This window comes from Musa acuminata, chromosome BXJ1-2 (genome assembly GCF_036884655.1).
Source record: "Musa acuminata AAA Group cultivar baxijiao chromosome BXJ1-2, Cavendish_Baxijiao_AAA, whole genome shotgun sequence".
In the NCBI taxonomy this organism is placed as follows: domain Eukaryota; kingdom Viridiplantae; phylum Streptophyta; class Magnoliopsida; order Zingiberales; family Musaceae; genus Musa; species Musa acuminata.
Window position 1 is genome coordinate 19,497,214 of NC_088328.1, and position 16,603 is coordinate 19,513,816.

Sequence of the window (16,603 nt, forward strand, 5' to 3'; positions counted from 1 at the left end):
CTTGTTTGTGCTGCCAGCATATGGCGAAGTGCTTGTGTGGTTCTAAACCTGATATATTTTGATGGGCTCTCGTATTTTTTGTTTATCGTACATTATCTTAGTGGTTACTTTATGCTCTAAAAGTCCGATGAATTAATTCTCTTAAGACATATCAGAGCCATAGTAACCTGAAATCTCAATCAGTGACTCTTTTTTGAGTAGACTATACTATTAATCATGAACTTGTTTATATTTATCTAGCCACAAAAAGGAACATGGGTTGATGAGGAATCATAAAGTAATACTTAGAACCTGTGCCATTATAAATTCTGATGTTGGGTCATCAAATCAAAATATTATCATTAATTTTTTAAAATTTGCAAGCTATTAGTACATGCTTGCATATCAAATGCATCAAACGACTCGTATGCATGTTCTTTAATGCCGATGATAATTATAATTCCAAGGAAATATTTACGTTAGAGCGGTGCAAGGACTTAGTGGATCGACCGATGAATGAAAACCCATCCCAAAATCTCTCACCGCCGTTCACAAGCAAGGGTGGGGCCAACCGATGTTCACCGATCAGTACTCGCACTATTAGCTGATAGGTGTCACATAACGTCCTCAACTCGGAGCTCATCGGGATGGGATGCTTGATCTTGCACCCGATGGGCATCTCGCCGACGCCCGTAGAGGACCCTTCGCTTCTCTCTTCTCCGCCTACCAAATTCGCCTCCGCTTCCAAGCTTAGAAGCGGCGTCGTCTACCGAAAGCCCCAATTCCTCACCCATCGATGTCTCTGCGCCCCAAATCCCCAACCTCGCCCACTCCGTCTCGCCGCGTCCGCCGCTGGACCCCCGGATGAGGAGGAGGCCGAGGAAGCCCCGGTCCAGGAACTTAGGGTCCCCGAAGCTTGGTTGACCCCTTCGAACGCTTTACAGGTTCGCCTTCGTTTCTTCCTATTGATTCTTTCTTTGCTGTCTTCAGTTTGTGCCGAGTCGAACAATTCTTCAAATACTGGAAGCGAACGTGGAATGCTGAAGAAGAATAATAAGCAATTTTGATCTTACCGCTTTGAAGGAACTTTTAGATGTTAGAACCATTTAAAAGTCAAATATTTAGAACTGGGGAGGGGAGGGGAGCGGCGGCGGGGTGTCCTGCACGCTACTTTTGTTTAGTAAGGTCAGATCGAAGGGCATCTTAGTTGTAGCACACAATTGCTACCAGGCCTCTGACAATGCAACATCAGCGACGTCAAGTGAATTTTATTATTAGGAGCAGAAGCAAAAGAAGAGGACTTGGTCGGTGGAGGTTTTGTACAAGACGAGGGACAAGAAGACCTGTAGGAAGAAGGGTAACAGAAACATTAAGGACGGGGAAGGGAAAGGGAGGTCAGATGGTGTCCTTACAACCTTGTCCGTCTGGTCTTCGCCATCATCCTTGTCACCATCTTCAAGAAGTTGTTCACCTAGCTCGACCACTACACAAGAAATGTCTACTCGCTCATCCGTGTCTCCTTTATTGCCATCCGTTCAGCAATGGCAAAGGCAAAATCCCCCTCAGCCACCCCTCAGTGCCTAAAAGGAGAGCATTTTCTTCCTCATTGGAGCAGATCGCTACTTCGCTCATCATTTCCCTCGTTGCCCACTCTTACGTCTCCTCCGACCTTGTCTGTCTCACCCATGACAACAATAAGCTCAGAGTCAGTAACAGCCTTGGCCCCCTCCACCTCATCAAGGAGGGCCAGCCCCACCAAGGCCAACTCTAAGAGCTTCAAGCAAGTGGTTCTCACTGATGCCTTCTCCACCTTTACAAAGTTCCTCAAGCAACTCCCTGAAGGTCTAGTCCATGGTTACCGAAGATGTCCTGAGATGCTCTCTATCGTGGAAAAAAAAAATATTTATTCTGCCATATGGACTATTTGATCCAAGCCAACCAGAGAACTTAGGTTTTATTTGATTATATTAGAATAAATCAAAGATTTGATTGTTACAGTACTATTAAGTCAAAAAAAAAAATTTAAGACCACCTCAAAACAACATCAATGGTTGAAGGACAATTCATGTAATTTAGCCTTTTCACTTTGTGGGTTTTTTCCTGTTGTGGGATATATTTTCTCGATTCTACGGTGGCAGGAAAGAGTTCTAGTCTTTGGTAAAGCAATCAAAATTTGACAAGCATTAGTTCTTGGTTAGTGACAAGGCGTCTTTATAGGGTGTATCGTCCACCTTCGGTGGAGCAGCAATAAGGTGACAGCACTGCAACTCACAGTGGAATTGTGAATCAGGTTATCATTTGACAAAGTTTTATAATGTTCAAATAATTATATACAACAAATTCAGCTATTTGATTCACTTCACGATAGAGAGGTCTTATGACAAGAGATGCTATTAGGAAGCCTGAAATTGGCACCAGCGAATGGGAGCCTGGAAGTGCATTATATTCAGTCACTAAATGTTAAGAAATTTCATCTGCATGTTTGTCTCTATGCATGGGAGAGTGGGTCCAGATACTGTGATAAAGGGCAGGAATCAACCTTTCATATGGAAGGTTAGGTTCTTATATCACACACTTATGTTTTTTATGAAGACAATTATCTACATCACCAGATGAACGATCCGGGTCTTCATAGTCTGACTATGATGATAATGTATTGGAATACTTAAATGTGTTAATCCATCACACTAATGTGCCACTCTTTTTGCTGCTATATTTAAGTCCTAAAGTTGCATGATCTTAATTATAAATGTTCCAATTCGCACTTGGATTTTCCTAGACTATTTGGTAAACCGATCAATCATGACATATGGAAGTGTTCATTTCTTCACACCCTAGACCACGATCGATGTGCTTCATTATCCCTTATTTCTACTACTTGCTTGTCAGTTCTAGCACAATAAATCTCAGTTATGTGGTGCTTCTTCAGGAATCAGAATGGCTTAGAGTAACTCTTCACAAGTGGCTGGACGACGAGTATTGTCCCGAAGCTGCTAATGCAGAGATCAGCAAGGTTGCTGCACGCTCATACTATGAGTCCTTGATGGAGCAGCAGTCAGACCTGGGCGAAATATTGCTGAAGATGGCAAAGGATTTGGAGATGGTATCATTCCAGGAAAGCTTCCATGGAGCCTTCTCATCCGCTAATGCTGCCATACACTTAGTAACTCTGCGGATGAACTCGATGGCAGGGCGGTAGGTTCATATGATATGATGGAGACATCTTTGTGGTGATTGTTTTGTGATCCAAGACATGCAATCCCTGAGTGTGAAAGAATTACTTGGAGCATAACAAGAATGCTCTCCTACAACTTATCCTCCTTTGTCATTTGGATGGAAGCCTTTGCAGCCTTTTTTGTTTTTCTGTTGCGCTATTTGGACAGAATCACAGCTTTCTCATGAATGGACCGAGTGCGTCCTGACTAACTCTCGGGGTACCCGAGTTGTCTACCTGTCCAGTCACTGTGGGAATAGAGTGGGACCCATGAGAGACATGGTCTGACATAGCAGACCCACCACCCGAACGTATCATTTGTGGAGATGTGGAACGCCGCGGGACTCGGGTCTTTGAGGCGGACCCCATCCTGATGGCCAATGGAATTCTCGGTTACTTATGGGACTTTTGCTCGAGTCAGCCAGGTGAGCGGGTAAGTTCCGAAACGGGTAAGGAAAGAACTCGCCCTTCCACAATAATAAATCCTCGGCCGCCGAGTTAGGGCTCCGGCGGAGGTGCATTCACCCCGAGGCGTAGCTCCTCAGCTCGACCTCTCGGAATACTTCCCCTTGTCCTCCGCTTACGGTCTTCGAGTTCTTCGCCCTCGCGATTGCTCCCCGTTCCGCGGTTAGGACGCTGAGCTCGCCCCTTCTTCGGGCGCAAGGCAACCCGGGTAAAATCCTGTTCTCCCGTTCACGGTTCGAGATTCCGGATGTGGGAAGGATTTACGATTTTGGTTTCTTCGAAGGATTGTAGCTCGTGGAGTAGGGCTTTTGTTTTATGTCGTTGCTATTTACTGTTAGGGTTTTGATGGAGTTGGATATCTTTCTCGTGGTGTTGAGATTTTTTGGTAGCGGTTTATTCTCTCTACGATTTTGTTGAGTAAGAATGGGTGTTTGGTTTTTCGACTCTTAAATATATGGTTTCTGCTTGCCAAAAGAATGAAGTGCGACTTATGTAGCTGTTTTTGGGATCCAAGCGATTGTGTTGACTGATCTTGTTCTGTATTAGGTCAGTTGTTATCGATTATTTTGGACTTTATACCCCAATGGAGATTGCGCGAGATATGTGACTATCAATTTACCTAATCATTTCATGTATTTGCTCTACTTTTTGTCTGTTTTGCTGATGACAGCTATCATTGTTACAAGAAAGTGTGACATGATTGTTTGTAGCTCTCATATTTCCATAATCTCAAGAGAGTCTAGAACAAAATTTTGGACTTCTAGCCACGATATCATTGTCATAAGAGAGCCTACAATGATTGCTTATGGTTCTTGTTCTGCAGGTTCTGAATTTTCGGACTTATAGCTGGATTTTGATGCGGGCAGGTGATAAGGGTCTTGTACTGTTCTTTGCTACTGAGAATATGGCATTTTGTAGTTTTTAAGTGTTAAACTTTCTAGTTGACTTTCTGCTCAGTGCCTGGATGGCTGTGGTTTTTCTTTATCCTAATCTTCTAAGCTACATAATACCTCAGGGCCATAATGTAGCTTGTGCTGTAAGCTTTCTTTTCTCGTTTTTCAAAAGATTGAACTGACCTTTCTTTGGAGTGAAACAAGTTATTAGCAGATTGTAAGAGTGTGATTCTAATGTTAAACTCATATTGTGTTGTTTTGTCGTGTAATGATTATCTACCTTGTTTTTTTTCTGGAGTTATATATCTGTTGCAGCTTCCTCTAAGGCTTCATAACTAAATTGAAGATTACTGTCAATAGGCAGGTAAAAAACTCGACCTTATTTGTTGCAGTTGCAGCACGTGCAACTGACGTAAACCATAGAATTTCACTAGTGCTTGGATAAAAGGGGATGATAGCCTTTGTTGTAGGAAACAATGTGCACCTCAAAGGCACAAATAAGCTGATGAGGCAATGGCAGATGATCTTCAGGATTTATTTCATTATTTATGTTATAGGTTTGTTATTTTGGCCTTCAATAATCATCTTATTTTAATCTCTATATTGCAACGTTAGAAAAGATACCTAGGGACATATCAGATTTCATGGCTGTTAAGGATGTTCGGGGTGCTCGAGGAAGGTGAAATTATGATGTATGGATCATTAGCTGTAGCTTCATGGCTGTGACATCATTAATAGTTAGTGCTGATCATTAGTTTTCCTGTCTCTCCTTCGCTTTTGATGGTTCTTTCTTCCTCTCTTCTTGCTCGACCTTGAAATATTTTCCTCTTATGTACACTTGCTTAAGGCAAACTGCAGACCTAGTAGGCTGTGTGGACTTTGACAGCTAATTAGATTAGCAGAACCGTAGAGCATATACATAAGGTTAGTGCATATATGGAGGCTTGATGCTGTAATGAAGCTTAAAAAACACTTATTACAAAGAAATTTTGCTGTAGATGTTAGTAGAGTTGTAGATATAGGGAGAATTGTAGAAGATATATATTATAGCAGCTGAAATTGAGTGTAGGAAAGTTAAAAGTTTATAGTAAGGGGTTAAAGACATGGGACATACATATGTACTTGCTAGAGTTAGGGGAAGGGGAATTTAGTTATTATTAGATGCATGATATTGAAGACTAAAGGTTGCTTGTACATGAATTGAGATTAAGGAGAGATAGATAAATTATTTAACAAATGCCCTATTTTTTTGGTAAGAAAGAGTAATAAGACTAAATTATAGATTTGTTCAAAAACTAGGACACGTAAGGTAAATAATGTTTTGAAGAGGATAAAAATACTCGAGTAAAAATAAAATGTTGTGTATATGGAGGTTTGGAAGAGCTTAGAAGATTTGGTGATAATTCAGATGATTAAATTATTAAAAAAAGTTAAAAAAACCCTGGTGAATGGGAAGTTTTTCTGGATGCCAATTTAAAAGAATAGGGTGTTATTAAATGTCTTTCTAATGGCAGCATATTTAGGACAACAAGTAATACTGTGAAACTTTGTAAGGATGACTGAACAAAAATTAAGATATGAAGCATGTTTTTTCTGAAAATCATGTTGGATTTCATGCCTAGGAGGATATATTATAGATGTTATTTATTAATTGGCCTCAATGGAAAAAAATATATATAGGTAAAAAGTTGCAAGTGGTTATTATTGACATAGAAAAAGTTTAAAATCATACTAATTCCCAGGAATACAACGTGTGTTGTAAAAAAGAATTTGTATCTAATAATTAAATTGGTGATAAATGATATGTACAATGGAGTTTTCAATAATGTTAGAACAATAGGAGTATTTAGTGAGCTTGGTAGAGCTACATGCTTATGTGAAGCATCACTTTTAAGTCATTTTTTTGCACTAATATTTGGTGAACTTGCTAGGTAAAATTAATAAAATTTCTTGGTGCATGTCGTATGCTAATGATATTATTTTGATCGATCAAAATCCAGGGGATTAATTTCAAACGCATGATGGTATTTTCTTAAATCCAAGCATATAGTTTGATTGCACAACAATCCATAGTTAAGCAAGATAAATTTGATCAATAGTTTAATATTAAGCAATTCATTGCATGTTGGTAAAATATGCTCAAAGTCCTTGTTAGCTTTTCAATCCAAGTTTTTTAAATGTTTGTCTCTCATTCAATAAAGATTATGTTGCTTTCGATAGAGAATAGGAAATATGATTAACATAACATTTAACATGCTGAAGTGTGTTAACCATTTGTATGTAGGCAGCCAAAAGTATATATCCTCATTGTTACATTACATACCTACATGAAGCCATAAAAGATCAATCCAGCATAGTTTTGTCCATGCAAGTTGTATTAACAAGGTACTTTTATGATACATGAATTATGGAGATGGCTTTTGGTTAAGATTGAAAACTAAAAAAATAGAAATAAGATTAATAAATTCTAAAAAAGAACACAGGTATAATGACTTCATTTATAGATAAAATAGTTTTGAGCTGTAGCATAAGAATAACGTGTATGATATCACTGTTTTTGAAAGAAAATTACAGACATGGTCTTATACTGCAGGTTTTTGCTTGGACCTTTGCTAATATAATTTCATCAGGAAAATTGGCCTCGAAGCTTCTAAAATTGGATGAAATGTAAGATTTCGGAAGTTACATATTGGCTTTTTGGTGAACCCTTGTATTTGACAATCTCTTACTGTTATATAAAGTTCTGGTACTGTATTCAGGTACATCAATTTCATTAAATTGTGGTGAGTATTGTTGATGGCCTACTGTCTGCGGTGATCTACCAGAGAAGAAGCTTGTCTTGAAAGGAATTAAAATTAAATGAGGATTGCTCTTTGCTATGCTTTGCGTCGAAACCTGAGCAAGAAGAGGAGTCGTGATCTTTTTTGTATATAGATTTTGAAGAGTGGAAAATCATCAAGCGCAATCTGGCAGTACAAGTGTGTTCTGTCATTTCTATTACATGATGGAGTGTAATAAGGAAGAGGCTATCAGAGCGAGGGAAGTTGCAGAAAAGAAGATGCAAAGTAGAGATTTCATTGGGGCACTTAAGATTGCTCGGAAGGCCCAGCATCTCTTTCCAGAGCTTGAGAACATCTCTCATATGTTAACTGTCTGTGAAGTTCATTGCTCTGCTGATGCTAAAATTAACGGAGAGATGGACTGGTATGGGATTCTGCAAGTAGAGCCAACAGCAGATGACTCATCTATCAAGAAACAGTACCGAAAGCTTGCACTTTTACTTCATCCTGATAAAAACCAATTTGCAGGTGCTGAGGCTGCCTTCAAGTTAATTGGAGAAGCACATAAGATTCTGTCCGATCGACTAACACGACAACACTATGATGTTAAAATGAATGTTAATATCAGAACTGCCTCTTCCAGGCAGCCTGCTCCACAGATGAGGAACAGCTTTTATGCTAGAAGCAATTTCAGTGCAGTGTCTTTTAATGGCCTAAATCAGCAACAGCAGCAACCATCAGCTTTTGCTACTGCCAATACATTCTGGACTATTTGTCCTAATTGCAGCATGAGATACCAGTACTACCTTAGCATATTGAACAAAACTCTCCGCTGTCAGCATTGTTCGAAGCCCTTCATTGCATATGATTTGAATGCAGAAGCTGCGCCTTCTGGGGTAAAGTCTGGTCAATCCTGGAACAACGTTGGAAATTCACATCATCAGATTCCAGTTCAGCAAGCTAATAATGTTAACCTGCAAAGTCAGCCTGGAAATGCCTCTTCTAGTACAGGGCTTAAGAGTGGTGTTGGTGGAGGACCATGGGCCCCCTTTGGGCATGGAGGTGGACCTACAAACATGGCAAACATGGCTACAGATGACAGAATGGATGTTAAAGGTGTTGCAAGTAATGAGGTTCAGTTTGAGGAAAAGAACCCCAGGCAAATGAATGAAGGAGGGAAGACTGCTAAGCCTTCAACTGCCAATGCTAATCTGAAGAGGAGCAGAAAGGTGGCTGTGGAATCCAGTGAATCAGATAGCACTGATGTTGAAGAAGACATAGCTATTGAGGTAGATGGCCCTCAAGCAAAGCAGTATTCTTCATCGTCTGCACCACGAAGGTCAACCAGGCTTAAGCAGAATATTAATTATAGTGAAGTCGGAAGCGAAGATGATGATGACTTTATAAATTCTCCTAGTTACAAAAAGTGGAGAGGTGAGTCATCAGGTAGTGCTGATGGGCATGCAGGATCGTCCCATGCTGATACCGATGGGGTGACTTCGAGTGTCAAAGCCACTGAATTTGGTGATGATAAAATGGAGAACATTTACAAAGATGATGCCTCCGAAAAGCAACCACTAAATGGAAGTGAAGGTGTTAATGTAGATCCAACAGGGGAAAGCAAACTAGATACAGGCACGGAAGAGAAGTTAGGGCCTGCAGCGGAGTCTAGCATTGATTCCAGATCTAAGACCTCACCTGAACATGATACATTGACATATCCTGATCCAGAATTTTACGACTTTGAAAAACTTAGGCATGTAAATAAATTTTCAGTTGATCAGATATGGGCACTCTACGATAATCTTGATGGAATGCCTCGATTCTATGCACGAATTCGTCATGTACATGCCCCACATTTCAAGTTGCGGATAACCTGGCTTGAGCATAATCCCTTAAATGAAGTTGAGACAGTCTGGTCCGGTGAGGAATTGCCAGTTGGTTGTGGGAATTATATACTAGGATCCACACAGTTTGCTGAAGATCATCTGATGTTCTCACATATTGTGTCTTGGGAAAAGGGGAAAAGAAGGAACTCATATGATATATATCCTAGAAAGGGCGAGGTTTGGGCTCTCTTCAAGGACTGGAATGCTGGGTGGAGATCTGATGCTGGCAATCATAGGCTGTATAAATATGAAGTTATAGAAGTACTTTCAGATTTTGCAGTGGATGCTGGAATCAGCGTGATTCCCTTGGTTAAGATAGAAGGTTTTGTGAGCTTGTTCATGCGAGCAAAGGAGATGGCTATGGCTCCATATATGATACCACCTAATGAAATACTTAGATTTTCTCACGGTATCCCTTCTTACAGGTTGAATGGGACCGAAAAAGAAGGTATTCCTCAAGGTTGTCTGGAGCTTGATCCAGCATCTCTTCCTGCTGACTTTTCAGAGTCATTTCCTTCCGTTAGTCTTGGTGGTGGTACAAGTGGAGTTGGAAATTTGAGTGAATCTCATGTTTCATGTTTCAAGTCCACAGACAATGAGGTGGAACCTGGAATGAAGGATGTTGCTCATGCAGAACTATATCAAGCTGGTGGACGCCAGCAATCAGAAGCTTGGAAGCATGCACAAAATGATACAAAGCAGCCTGAAGTAGTGATAAGAGAGGAAGACAGGTTAGATGCTGCTGGTGTCCATGATAATTCTGCTGAAAATGAAAATTCATCTCCAATGTCATCGTCGAGCCCCCTTGTCGTTGAATATCCTGAAGCAGAATTTCACAATTTTGATGAGGGGAAGTCAATAGAAAATGTCCAACGTGGTCAGATTTGGGCATTATACAGTGAAATAGATCAGTATCCCAATTACTATGGATGGGTGAAGAAAGTTGAGTTAGAAGATCATAAAGTGCATATAGCATGGCTTGAGGCCTGTCCTGTATCAGAGGAGGAGGCACACTGGATACAAGAGGGAATGCCGGTTGCATGTGGTACATTTAAAGTGGAACAGCAGAGTGTGGCATTTGAGAACATGGGTATGTTTTCTCATCTTGTGCAGGCCAAACCAAGTGCTAGAAGAAACCGATATGACATTCTTCCATGCCATGGTGAGATTTGGGCTGTATACAAGAACTGGAGTGCTGGATGGAGCCGTTCAGACTGGCAAAACTGTGAGTATGATGTGGTGGAAATTTCTGAATGCACCGATGCTGGCCTGAAAGTTCGACTTTTGACAAAGGTTGATGGTTATAGAGCCGTTTTCAAACATGAAAACGAAGGAAAAGCTGTGACCATGGATGTACCAGCCAATGAATATACTAGATTCTCTCATAAGATACCTTCATTCCGACTGACAAACGAAAGAGGAGGGAAACTTCGTGGTTATTGGGAGCTGGATACTGCATCTATACCTGACATTTTACTTATCTCGGACTCCGCATGATACTCGGTTACCTTCAGCAACTTATGGAAACCTTGGGTACCTTCAGCAGCTTATGGAAACCTTGGGTACTTGGTTAAAGAGATCAACTTGGGTACCTTCAGCAGCTTATGGAAACCTTGAACTGCAGTGCAGGGTTACTGCAGGTTGGTGATTCCATGTCTACACATGGGTGCCTGTGTGAGGAAAGTCCGCACAATGCATGGGAACCTCTGTTCTGTTGAGTTTGTAATCAAGTCTCATAGTTCACTATGCTCCTATGTGAACACAAGCCAGAGTAACCGAATTTTCGCGAGGTGTGCAAGAAGCTGCCAGCTAATGGATGTTGCAGATGATGCTTTTTCATCCATTCATCCTCTGTAGGCGTGTAATCTCCTCCGACTGTTGCAATCTAGGTAACTCAGAAAAATATTTAAAGTTTGCTCTTAGCTTCGACTTAGTCATTACTTTCGTCTCAATCTGCTTCACTTTATGCGGTCTGGCATTTCTTCTTATAATATATATATATATATCTCCTCTCCTTGAATGGCGCTGGTCGTGTGGGATTCAAGACACATTTCTTTTTTGGTTCTACCTCAAGCTAATGTAAGCTTACGGAGAGAGATCAGATGTCGCCACGAATCCATAAACACAATCCTGGGCGGTTATATGATGCAGGACGCCAACCAGGGATATATAATTATTATCTCCCATTTCTATCCATCCCACATCGAGAGAGAATTGCAACAGAGTGTGGGCCCTTCCTTCCTTATGTTACATTTTACTGCTACTCACATTTTAAATCCAAGACTGGATCTTATCCTGTTAAGTTATGCCCGATACCAAATATCACAAATGATCGTATCGCTCTTCCAACAGAAACAAAAAGTGGTTGTGATGTCCTGCAGAAGAAAAATAACATTCACCAACAAACTGCTACAGAATCTCAATCTCAGCACTCGTGAGGATCTTCTTGCTTATTCGTCATATGTTTTCTCCAAGGATTAAGAGCTTCTCTGATGGCTTGAGCTTCTTCAGAGCTCTCCCAGGCACGTTTTTCCGACTCCAGCACGGTGACCTTGTCGTCTGCCAAAAATACCGAGATGGTGCATGAAGAACAAACAATAGTGAATCTAATAACACATAAAACGGCATCATTTGTCATGCACAAGTCAATACATGAAGAACAAACAATAGTGAATCTAATAACACATAAAACGGCATCATTTGTCATGCACAAGTCAATACAACCACAACAACAATGGCAGCACACAAAATGTCGATACACATAATACAACCACAACAACAACAAGACCATAAAGCCCCAACTTATCATCCAAGCTTAAGTTGGCTTGAAACCATGAAGTGCGGAAAGAACAATAGATACTGTCACGATACACAGTCGAAGCTTAATCAAAGTGATCTCATGCTTATTCTCCATCGTAAATAAAGACCATTTCCATGAATATGGATTTTGGAATTTTGGATTGTCCCCAAACAATTTCCCTTCAATATTTTTGTTCAAAATATCGATTTTTATGTCAAAAAAAAAGAAAGAAAAAGATACCTACCAATGTTTACTAATCCGATCAAGGATCGGTACGCCGAACCATATAACTTGGTACCGATCCATATTCATCTTTTCTTGGTGCCACCAATAATACCTAAACTGGTATTCGACGGCGATCTTAAATCTTGACAACAACAACTTTGCATACTTAGAACAACTCATTTTGGTGACATGTACATAAATACTATTTATTCAAAGACAAACACTTGTTCATGTACCTATTTGATCTTTTCAATCGACATTGGCACTTGAAATAACAAGATGGAAGAGTATGGCTTTTGTTTGACACATGATATCATTTGAAGGGAGAAAAACCATAGCACATGACAAACAAAAAAAGAACAAAGATGATAAGTCTTATTGAGTTAAAAAAAATCTCAAAGGTGAGCAAAAATTATGGTCATGCACTAGAAAGTTTTATTTGAAAACAAGTGACACTTAAAATGGAGTGAAAAACTTTGGACAAAAAAATGTTCGATGAGTCAAATATTCCTCTTACAAGAGTGGAAACACAAAAAGTATGCTAAGGTTTTAGATGCAAATGAAGGCTGCTATTAGATAATAGATGCAAATGAAGCACTTTGATCAATGATCACGCTTTAACCTCTCAAAACCTAAATTAATTTGCTAGTGCCACGAGAGATGCCCTAATTTGAGCAAAAAAAAGCCGATGAAACAACTCAATTTTTTTGATTAGATGCTGATGCTAATACTACTACTACTCTCCGTCTACTCTCCTCAAAAGGATCGAACTTTGTTGTATTCTACTACAAATATTCCAGCCCTAGGAAATCCAGCTTTCCCACGAAATCACAAACAATAAGCCCCCCCGGGGTGTCCAAGGAGAATAATAACAACAAAGCAACGCGCGAAGGGGCAAACAAATCCATAAATAAGAAGATTAGGGGAAGAGAAAGGAGGATGCTTTACAGAAACCGGTGTGGATCATGAATAGCTCCATCGAAGCCCCGATTAGCGCCGATACCGCCGCAATCTTCAAATACCAGTCCAGAAACTTCATCTGGAACTGCGATTTCGACGGAAGAGCAAACGGCGGTGGAGGAGAAGAAGGGCGTTCGTCGTCGAGGAGGCGAAAGACCCGGCTACGCCGTGGTCACTTGTGCATTTATCGACACGGGTCGCCGGGCCTGACCCGATCCGTGAAATCCATTTAGTAGAAAAGGAAACTTAAGTCGAATCAAATCAAAAAGGAACGCAATCGAACAGAAGAATCTTCAACAAGATTTGATTTGCTTATTAGATCCAAACTCGACGAACACAATCTAAGGTTTCTATGACTCACGGCTAATTCTCAAAGTATTGACTTTAACGCACTTCATTTTACTCTTAATTAGGCCAATTTGGGTCATTCATAACAATCCTTTGGATCGGGGTGCCACAGTTCCGGAAGCATCGATATTAATTCTTTAGTTTGGGGTCTAATTTGATCGACTAGTTTCAGTTGATTAAAATAATTTTAAGATACTCCACGAAGATTAAACTCATGTTATTAGGCTTTAAATCTAAACGATTTTATTGTATTAACCACTACATCACAGACTTATTTAACTTATTTAGAATCATTGATTTCGTACTAATTTTTAAGTATTAGAACTAAACGGTATGACTTCGATTTCAATTCGATTTGGAACCACCGAACTATTAACCCGATTCAACTTTGTTTACATAATCCAAATCTACAAAGACTCGTCTACGAGTAAACGATGATATGATATGATGATTCACGGCTAACATGAAGGTGTTAAATTTAGCACACTACATTTGGTTAATAATTAGGTCAATTTGGGTCGATCATATTACTCGAGTAACTGTGAGAAGAAATGACTAGTTGGATTTTATGGATACATTTTTATACACAAAGAAGGATTCGAAAGTATGATAATTACATGATTTTTTCAATCAATAATAATATAAAATATTCATTATATTATTTTATAACGTAGGAGGTCAGGTTGAGATCATGATCTTCATTATTATTGATAGAATCAGGACAATATGTTATCATAATTTTTATGATTTAAAATCATGATAACATAATATCAAAATATTGAGAGGATCATGATAATCTTATCATGATTTAATTTTCTCAATAATATCTTTTCAAATATACTCTCGTAAGATAGTGCTCCTATCGGAGACACCAATCTTGGACCGAAGTATATGGAATTACTAGTGAGACAAAGGCTTGGTAAAAGTATCTACAAGTTGACCAAAAGATAAGATATGAGAGACACATAGCTCACCATTTTGAACTTTGTCACGAACAAAATGAAAGTCGATAGCTATGCGCTTCATTCGAAAGTGAAATACAAAATTAGCACATAGATATGTTATCCCAATATTCTCACAATATATAGATGGAGGATCAGATATTGTGATAAATAATTCATTTAACAATAATTGAATACAATAAATTTCAATAGTCGTAGAAGTAACCGATCGATATTCAACCTCGTAGAAGATCTTGTAATATTTCTTATAACTCTTAGATATTAGATTGTGACCAAGAAATATAATATAAGTATTAATAGATGTCCTGTCATCCTTATTACTTGCCCAATCGGTATCTGAAATTATATAAAGCAACAAAGAAGAATTTTTTTAGGGAAAGAAGCCATGATCAATAGTGCTCTTTTAAGTACCGAAGAAGGCATTTAACATATATCCATTGGAAGTAGACTTTTATATAAATTAAGATAATTTATTCACTTCATATGTAATGTTCAAGCAAGTAAATATCAAATACTGTGCACTATCAACAACTTGACGATACTCAATGACGTCACTAAGATTAGCACTATCAAATAGAGTATGAGGAACACTTGTAGAGATTAGTATAATAACAATATTGGCTTCAAGCATTTTAGTACGACCAAGAAGATCATGAATATACTTTTGTTGAAAAAGAAATAGACCATTTGCCTTGTGGATTACTTGAATACCAAGAAAATAGTTGAGAGACCCAAGATCTTTAATAGAAAACTTATTTCCAAGCTGCTGAATAAACTGATTAATTATTACTGGTTTATTATCAGTAATAATTCAGTCATCCACATAAACTAATAAAAATATGATTATGTCCTCATGAGAATAAATGGATAACAAATTATCAGATCGAGAATTATGAAATCCAACTAAGACTAGATGTGTTCGATGTTCATGATACCAAGCACGAGGAGCCTGCTTGAGACCATAAAGAGCCTGGTATAATTTATAAACATGTTGAGGAAAATTATGATCAATAAAGCTTAGAAGTTGCTTTATAAATATATCTTCGGAAATATAATCATTAAGTTGTTAAAGTCTCTAATTGTTAGACAAAGCAAGACATAAAATAATATGAATTATTATTGTCTTCACAACTGGGCTAAATGTATTATGGTACTCAAAGGCTTGGACGTTGATGAAATATCTTTCCAACCAATTTTACTTGATGCTTATTAATAGACTCATTAAGGTTTCGTTTGATATGAAAAACCTATTTGTACTTTACAAGGTTTTGAGTCCCATGTACCATTCTGTAATAAAGCATTATATTCTTTAGACATTGCTACTCACCAAGAATTTTTTAGATTTGGTTAATAGTAGAAGGCTCATAAATATAATCTTGGGATTGTTTTATGAAAATAAAGAAACATTTATTTAGTTTAAAGACTTGATTTTAAGATCTAGTAACTATTAGATGAATTGGTGTACGGTCAATTACATCTCTAGGACGTATTGGTCGAGAAGAATTTAAAGTATGAGTATTGAAACCAAATCTTACCGTGAATTCTCTTTTTACATGACACTCTCATGGGGAAGCTGGATGGATGAGAAAATCTGTTATTCATCATGCACCATTGAGAAAGGGCTTGGTGAGATTTGAGTGGATAAAGTGTTCGGATTGGTGGGAGGGGTTGATGTTTCAACATGAACGAGAATGATAATATGAGGTGGCTCATGAATTTAGGGAACTCAATAAGTTATCGAAAGTTAGTATAGGTAAAAGTGATTTATAAGAAAAAATAAATTCTATAAAATCAACATGATAAGAAATGAAAATTCTTTTAGTTGATGGATCAAAACATTTAAAAGCATTTTGATTAGTAGAATATCTAAGAAAAATACATTATTTTAATTAGGCTTCTAGTTTGTTATGGGTGAAAGGTTTTAACCATGGATAACATAGACATTAAAAAACACATAATTTACTATAGTTATGAGCGAATCCAAATAATTTTTCAAATGATAAAACCATATTTAGAATTAGAATAGGCAAGTAATTACTGAGATAAGTTAATGTGACAAATGCATGAGACCAAAATTGAAGAGATAAG

At 38.5% G+C, this 16,603-nt stretch overlaps 2 protein-coding genes and 1 long non-coding RNA gene across 7 annotated transcripts; 2 read left to right on the top strand and 1 right to left on the bottom strand.

Moving 5' to 3' along the window:
• Positions 1-470: 470 nt before the first annotated feature.
• Positions 471-11,142, top strand: LOC135597045 (uncharacterized). Of its 5 annotated transcripts, none has more exons than XM_065089480.1 (6): positions 471-923; positions 2,909-3,866; positions 4,482-4,524; positions 6,836-6,936; positions 7,145-7,218; positions 7,311-11,142. In XM_065089480.1, exon 6 carries the CDS (start codon positions 7,553-7,555, stop codon positions 10,715-10,717), a length of 3,165 nt encoding a protein of 1,054 aa, XP_064945552.1. In that variant the 5' UTR covers positions 471-923; positions 2,909-3,866; positions 4,482-4,524; positions 6,836-6,936; positions 7,145-7,218; positions 7,311-7,552; the 3' UTR covers positions 10,718-11,142. The 5 variants fall into 5 exon arrangements, with proteins under 5 accessions (XP_064945552.1, XP_064945558.1, XP_064945545.1 ...); XM_065089486.1 differs by having other exon boundaries at positions 6,840-6,936; XM_065089473.1 differs by lacking the exon at positions 6,836-6,936 and having other exon boundaries at positions 4,482-4,533.
• Positions 651-3,178, top strand: LOC135594972 (uncharacterized). The gene is made up of 2 exons (XM_065085472.1): positions 651-923; positions 2,909-3,178. Exons 1-2 carry the CDS (start codon positions 651-653, stop codon positions 3,176-3,178), a joined length of 543 nt encoding a protein of 180 aa, XP_064941544.1.
• Positions 11,143-11,540: 398 nt separating the features above from the next.
• Positions 11,541-13,581, bottom strand: LOC135597068 (uncharacterized). Its single transcript, XR_010481103.1, has 2 exons — positions 13,194-13,581; positions 11,541-11,779 (listed from the first exon to the last, which is right to left on the bottom strand). It is a non-coding gene; the product is annotated as an uncharacterized LOC135597068 (long non-coding RNA).
• Positions 13,582-16,603: the final 3,022 nt, after the last annotated feature.